General features: G+C 35.3%; 1 protein-coding gene and 1 pseudogene across 1 annotated transcript; one reads left to right on the top strand and one right to left on the bottom strand.

Annotated features, from left to right (window-relative positions):
* The first annotated feature begins 407 nt into the window (after positions 1 to 407).
* Positions 408 to 2,291, top strand: LOC114755346 (zinc finger CCCH domain-containing protein 48-like). The gene is made up of 7 exons (XM_028944224.1): positions 408 to 650; positions 856 to 1,041; positions 1,173 to 1,274; positions 1,368 to 1,520; positions 1,645 to 1,830; positions 1,925 to 2,022; positions 2,138 to 2,291. The coding sequence occupies exons 1-7, from the start codon at positions 408 to 410 to the stop codon at positions 2,289 to 2,291; spliced, it is 1,122 nt and encodes a 373-aa protein (XP_028800057.1).
* A 793-nt stretch (positions 2,292 to 3,084) lies between these two features.
* On the bottom strand, positions 3,085 to 7,619 carry LOC114755345 (leucine-rich repeat protein 1-like; annotated as a pseudogene).
* Positions 7,620 to 7,672: the final 53 nt, after the last annotated feature.

Here is a 7,672-nt window from a genome sequence, read left to right as displayed (position 1 = left end):
CTTGAAATATCATTGTAATTCTCCGATCCTTTGATATCTTACCCAGTAAGGCCCTTTTCAAGCATTTGTTATTACATATTACATATTTTATAAAATGCATAATTCAGGTTATTATATAGAATTGGGAGCAAAAACAAATCCAATTTACATTAATATAATATAATATTTGGCTGCATAAAGATTATTTGGATGGGACATTATAAAGTTATAATGTTAGCATGCGGTCCACTGTATAATGATACTGGGTAAGATTAGTATGAATTGCTTAATATCATGTCATATCAACTAATTCCTATATCCCAATTTATTGCTGCAGAATGAATAATGCAAGAGTGGTAAGGAGGAGTGAGTTTCCTTCTTACAGGGAAACTCGTTTTGTGAGCAATGAAACTTCTTATCAATGCAGGATGCCGTCCACTTCTGGTAATAATAATGCTTATCGCTGCAAGAGGCAGTCCACTTACTCCCATAATAACAAAAAATGTGAAGCAGACGGCAAAAGGTCCTCTAAGCCCAAAGGCAATTCATCTCAAATTTGCAAATATTGGATCAATGGAAACTGCGTCCATGGTGATCACTGTTGGAACTTGCATTCTTGGTTTTATGGCGATGGCCTTTCTATCCTCACTAAGCTCCACCAACACAAGACGGTACCTACTTGACTTCCATTATTTGCCAATATCAGTACATATGCTTGATCTTGTTTCTTTGCCGGATCTTATTATGCAGTAACTTTTTGTTCGAGTAGATTTTATATCTAGGAATGAGTTCAATTCTCTTTTTAGTTGTTATATATATAAAGGATTGGTGGGGTAGCTTTTTGGTCAAGTACTAAACTTTGAATTATGATTACAGATTATGACTGGGATTACACTTCCAGTTGGATCGGACAAACTCTTTTCTTGTAGCACCGATAGGACACTTCGGGTATGGGACTGTCATACGGGTGAATGTGTTAATGTGATAAATCTGGGTGAAGAGGCAAGGTGTTTGATCAGTATGGGTTCATGGGTTTTTGCTGGTTTGAAGAATGCTGTTAAGGTAATTGAGCTCTTAAACTTCTTGATCATATGATGATTGTGTTTTTGTTTTGTCTTTCATCTTTTATATGATCATTAGGTTAATTAATCAGAAATTAAACTTGTACGTGGTTTTGGTTATTATATATGAAGGCATGGAACATTCAGACTGCTGCTGAGATCACTCTTGACGGACCTAAGGGTCCTGTACTTTCCATGGCTGTTTGCAACGACACAATTTTTACTGGAGCTATGGTACGTAATTGGTTTTACTAGGTTCTTTTCACTTCATTAATATTTGTTCTCTTCTCTCTTATTATAATCTCATACTACGTTTCCATGTCATAGGATGGTGTTATTTATGCATGGAGACTCACTTCTGAAGCAAATTTTCCATTTAAACCAGTAGCAACATTGAACGGCCACACCAGAGCTGTCGTTTCCTTAACTGGTGGACCTGGGTACAAGTTATATTCAGGTTCTGTGGATCATAGCATCAAGGTACATAGTTTTTTCAAGTTAGTAACTTTATTAATCTTCCTAAATTAGTCAACTGAAAGAGCAGAGTTAGTATGTTGTTGTTGAATTCATTTGAGAGGATTTAATGATTTCTTGTTTTTTTCAGGTTTGGGACCTCAACACATTACAATGTACCATGACGTTGAAAGGGCACAATGATGTAGTGACATCCCTTATTTTCTGGGACAAATACTTATTTTCAAGTTCTTTGGACGGCACAGTAAAGCTTTGGACTTCAACTGATCATGAACAATCAACTATGGCAGCAGTGTACACGCATCAAGAAGAAAGTGTGAGTTTTACTTCAATAAACAGTAGAGATTCATATGCATGTTATATTGTGAGAAATCATTCTAATGTATAGTTTTGGTGATATTATATTATAGGGTGTGGTTAGAATCACTGGCATGACTGATGCAAAAGGGAAACCCATACTGTTTTGCTCCTGCAGCAACCATTTAGTTAGCCTGTACGAAATGCCAACGTGAGTAGACTTCATGTTTCCATTTTTATTTTTGGTTTTAATATTGTATAAATATATATATATATATATATATATATCAGGCCTTGATAGGATCTGGGGTGTTTTTTCTGGTCAGGTTTGCCGCAAGAGGAAGATTATTCTCAAAGCAAGAGATTAGAGTAATAGAAGAAGGCCCTGGTGGACTCTTTTTCACGGGAGACGGCACTGGTCTGCTCACTGTCTGGAAATGGCAAGCAGATGAATCGGAGCCTATGGCCACATCTTCATGATTCCTAATTTTTTTCCTTTATGTTTACCCTTAGAGTCTGTATATATTTTCCTTGTCTTGTACAAGATCTAAACAAGATGTTTCTTTCTGTTTCAAGTTTTGTTTGTATAACATTATGTAGATATATTCAATTCCAATTTCAGCTCAATCAACAACTCTGGTTGTGAAAATTGTATAGATTCATTCCCATTTGTATTCTATCATTTTAAAATTTGTTTGCAACTAAAATTAAATGGTAATTGTGAAACTAGAGATAAAGCTAACTGATTAAAATTAATTTGAAACACTTATGTACATGATGTCAGCAGTAATTCGAAAACAAATGTTTTCCCCTTGTGTGATGGATTGTAATGATATTGATATTAATTGGAAAAGTTTTTTAAAACATTGTACTGATTCTTGAAAAGGAATCAATATGCTAAATTTTGTTGCATATCTCATGAGGCCACAAATATTTCCTGAATTTTAGATCATGTACAGATAACTTGCGTATAAAAAATAATCATCATAAAACACATCAAACAAGTTTACAATTACGGTAAAAACAACAGTAGTAGTAGTAATGTTGCTTTTGTGGAACTACGTATTTATCATATTTTGATTGAAAAATCTGAAAATAAAGACATAAGATAGTTCCTGGTCAAGAAAAAGATACAAGATAGTTCACTTGCAACTGCTGAACAAGATCCTCAAGAAACCTTTCTAAGTAATCATCATTCAAGGAAAACCAACACTAATGTGAAACAAAGAATAAGAAACTCAAAATGAATAGTTATGATATACAAGGCTGCAGAAACATTTCAACAATCAACTTCACTCTAATATATATACATATATATATTGATATTACAATGATTAGATCAGTCCATCAACTTGACAATTCCTCTATGATAACATCATACCCACCATAAAATCAGCAATAAGCACCTATGTTGCAATTAATGTCTCAAAACATAGGTAGAAACATCATGACACAGTTACACAAGACAAGCCATTTCAATTATTAAAGTTACATACAACAGGAGCTACTTTTTCAGCTGCCTATTACAGTACAAGATAACACAATTTAATTTTCTAATACACGTATAGTTCAGTTTAGATTCAGATCCCAAGGCTTTTTGTTATTCACGAGCAATTTGTTTCATAACTTGCAAGTCCCAACAACTCCGGACCTTCCAACCGAGGGTTATTCTCAAAGCTGCAGAATTGAACCCCAAACAAAGAAGGATTTAGATTGACCCCTCTAGCGAATAGATAAGGAAGAAGAACAAACAGCTAATAGTGCTTTTAGTCCCTTGACATCACATAAGGTTTTATTTTGGTCCTTAATTTCATGCAATTCCTTTTCATTCGTCTAATCCTAATACTTTTAATAAAATATGCCGATCTTAAAATTTTAAATGTTGACAAAACATTCTCAAATACTGATATATTGAGCTTAAGTATTGGCACAAAAAATCATCAATTGAGTCTAATGATGGTAGGATTAAAGGACAAAAGATACTTTATAAAATTATGAGGCAAAATAAAATTTTATATAAATTTTGACAATTAAAAGTACAGTTTTGCCATATACAGGAAGAAACTCAGGTTCCCATGCTTTCAGAATCAGTGTGCCAGGGGAGAAAAAAAGCAATGAAAGCAAATGAAAAGTTACAGAAACAAGAAGAACAATCTGATCGTCTCCACCAGAGCGCTATCATACAATTCATAGCTGGCTGCCAGCAAGGGACATGATATGTGGAAATTAATTATTCATGCAATATTGTTTTCCAGGTTAATTATTCATGTTACATTTATTCCAACTTCAGTAACATATTTGCGACTGAAGAAGGATACTTTCACTTGTCCAACATCAGTTTTTAATCTAATTATCTGATTTTCGATTAGCTGCAGCATGAAGACCAGGTTTAGCCATTGACAAATAGACATAAACCCATTTGCCTAAAACCATAAACGAGAATTCATAAATTGATTGGGAAAATTAGACAGGAAACACCAAGCGCACTAGCATAATCATGCATTTTATCACTGCACTATGCATATTACACAACATTCAGATATGAACTTCACGATTTATTAAGAGCCCTGCAGTTAGGATGTCTACAATGTGCAAACTGCAAAGGGTACATTTGGTGACTGAATACAGCAGGAAGTGTAAGGGTAAATTTGGGGCCTAAACAATTTCATATTTCGATTCTTTATTTTCCTTTGCAAACATTAGTTATTCAGAAAACGCATTTGTTTTATAAAGTGAAAATGGTATTCATCTTTTGTTTCTGAATCAACCAGACATAAATGCCATTAATACTACTTGACTTCTGATTTTGACAAGATTAGTTAATTTTCTTTAATTATTTTACATATATACCCATGCAAAATTACAAAAATGCCACCAGTTATTTTGTGTAAAAACTGAAAACATCTTTCACAAGTTTCCAATTTGCAGTTTCAGAGCATGGTTCTGCTGCTAACAGACAGGAAGCATATTAACAATCAAAAGCCAGGACATCCATAGCATCTGAAATTCTCAATCAACAATCTCAATGCTGAAGCAACACATTGCAATTTGCAACCAACAGACACTAATACAAAGCGACATGAATTGCTCCACTTCAAGAAAACAACGGCATTATAGTTAAGAATTAGAAGATAAATATATTTGGAAACGTACTTATTCAATGGAATATGCTCAAATGGCCCTGCCATAGGAATTGTTCCGCATAAATCATTGTTGGACACATCCCTGAAGAGAAAAGTTAGAGTGCATGGGTGTTACTTCAGAATACCACCATAAAATGGCACCATAAAGAAAACAATGACTTACAATACTTTAAGGCTTTTAACATCAGCAAGCCGCCTAGGGATTGGACCAGTTAACCAGTTGTCATTCAGCCGCCTGCAAAGAAAATATTGATTTATTGAGAGCAGTGAAAGTAATACAACTATGGAGGACAAGGAATTTTCAAACAACAAAAATCAAAACCAAAAACAAAGACTTTAGATCAAAAGAGCTCCCAATCCTTTAGCAAGTCCATTAATTACATTCTGCAAGATGAACTTAACAATACAACTATAGAACCCAAAAGCCAACGCAAGGTAGTTGGACTCCATCATACCTTCCACTTGAGCACAAAATTTTCTCGAGTCTGTCCCACATCACCTATTCTATTCTATCAAATAATTCTTCTAAGAACAATGAAAGATTTAATCATACTTACAGAAAGACAAGATTCTTCAGCTTCCCCAATGAAGGAGGAATGGTTCCTGATATGTTGTTGTTATACAAGTCCAAGCTAATAAGGTTCTTCAGGTTCCCAAGCTCCGGAGGAATTGTTCCTTGAATATTGTTTTTATAAAGCTCACTACATCAGTATGAGTAAAGTATTCTGGAGTCAACTTCATTTAATTCATAACAAAAGATAGTTAAAATTATAAAAAATGTGTTGATGATTTCTGCAAGGGCATTTCACATATTTGAAGTCAAAGCACCAATACAGAAGAGTAAGCGCAGATTTGAAGACATACAGATACTGTAGATGTTCTAGGTTCCCAAGTTCAGGTACCAAATGTCCAGATAGGTTTGAGTTGCCAAGATCACTGCAGAAAATATTATAAGACCATCAACAGAATCATCAACGAAGAGAGAAAATAAAGAAAGGTTTTAATCAACTAAATACGTTGTATTCCTCTTCCAATAAAAAAGATTATGAAACTGAACGAACGAGCAATCCATTGGCTACTTAAAATTGCATAGACAGCAACTCAATACACAAATGAATCAAAGGAGATTTTTGTCAACAATCCTAGACATGTTCTTGTTGCAAAGAAAAGGCGTAATGATTTGTTTCATTATACAAAGATCCTGAACATTTAACAGGGTAACACCACAGAGAACTTCGATAACTCGGAGAAAACACATGTTGATGTCGCCTCTTCAGGCTTAACAAGATTGGATTACCCATAGAACCTGCCCTTACTTGTCCAATTGTGCCGTCCACTTCCCCCACCCCCACACCCCAAAAGGAAGAGAAAGAAATAAAGCAGCAACTCCGTAGTGAATAGATATAGCAGAATTACATATAATTAAACATGATTCCCTGCACATAGCATGGAGTTTGAGAAATGTGTCATTATATTCATGCATAAATTTTATATATGATATAGTTGATGATGCTATATATGATATAGTTGATGATGCTTAGTTTCATGGTTTTATCTATAATAGACGGAACCCTTTTATTAAGTCAGACCACAAAAATCCAGCAATGTACACGATACCCCCAGCAGGTGGAAGACAAGCTATAGAAAAGGATAAGGAAGAAGCAAGAAGATGCTGAGCCGGAACAAAATAGCTAATATGTCCCATCATGTCATATTGCAGAATAAGTTTGTTATGGATCTACTTTGATCAGGGCTGTGCGTGTTCCCATCATGTAGTAGAGGACGAAGGAAGATAGGGGACCGGTGAGGAATTTGGTGAGAGATTTCATTTGAAGTCCCTTCTATGACTCAACGAAGGAAGATTATCCATCGCATTTGTTTTCATCCCTGTCCTTCTCTATTTTTTCTGCCTCCATAACAACATTTCACGGTTGCTCCAGTCCATATATTCCTGATATACAAGTTATCAATCTTTGCCACGCTAGGCTATCAGCATAAGGTAATTCAATACAGAGACTGAAATAGAATTAAGTCCATAAATTCTTTGGTCAGGACAGAATATACCATTAACGTGCACTAAAATATACAAAATTTACAACAATCAATCAACAGACGTATTCTGCCCGAAGAAAAAGCAACTAATGAACAAATCTTAAGACAAACTGCTTATAATCATAGGAATGGTGCCCATTACTACCTTTTAAACATAAAAAGCCGAAATTCAGTTATTTCTATTGAAACAAACAACCAAAAAATGTATTCATATCCATCACAGAACAAAAGCACGGAAGAAAACGCGGGGAAAATGACAGGGGATAGATGCACATACACCCGAGTGACCTGGTTGTCCTGGTTGCAGGTGACATGGAACCAAGTACAAGGATTGACAAGGGTCGGATCCCAACTCTGGAGCACGTTATTCGGATCGTACAAGCTGCGGCGAAGGGTGTAGAGTGCGTCGCCTTCGGAGTTAGCACTGACGAGATTAATTACAGCTAAAGTAGAGAAAAGCATAACAAAACCCAAAAGGAAAGGAAGGCAGGTGCTGCTTCCATCGCTGAAGTATCTGTGATCTGAATTGAACTGTACAACTGTTATTAGGGTTCGCTTTACGACTTCTGATTCAATAATAATGCTCCAAGAAGATGAAGAGAAGCTTCGAAAATGAGAAGTGGAAGACAAGATCCACTTTGGGAACATCATCACAAACAGTAAAAA

Source organism: Neltuma alba, unplaced genomic scaffold, assembly GCF_004799145.2.
Source record: "Neltuma alba isolate B1F8T4 unplaced genomic scaffold, ASM479914v2 tig00010251_pilon, whole genome shotgun sequence".
NCBI lineage: Eukaryota > Viridiplantae > Streptophyta > Magnoliopsida > Fabales > Fabaceae > Neltuma > Neltuma alba.
This window is presented reverse-complemented; position numbering and strand designations above follow the sequence as displayed.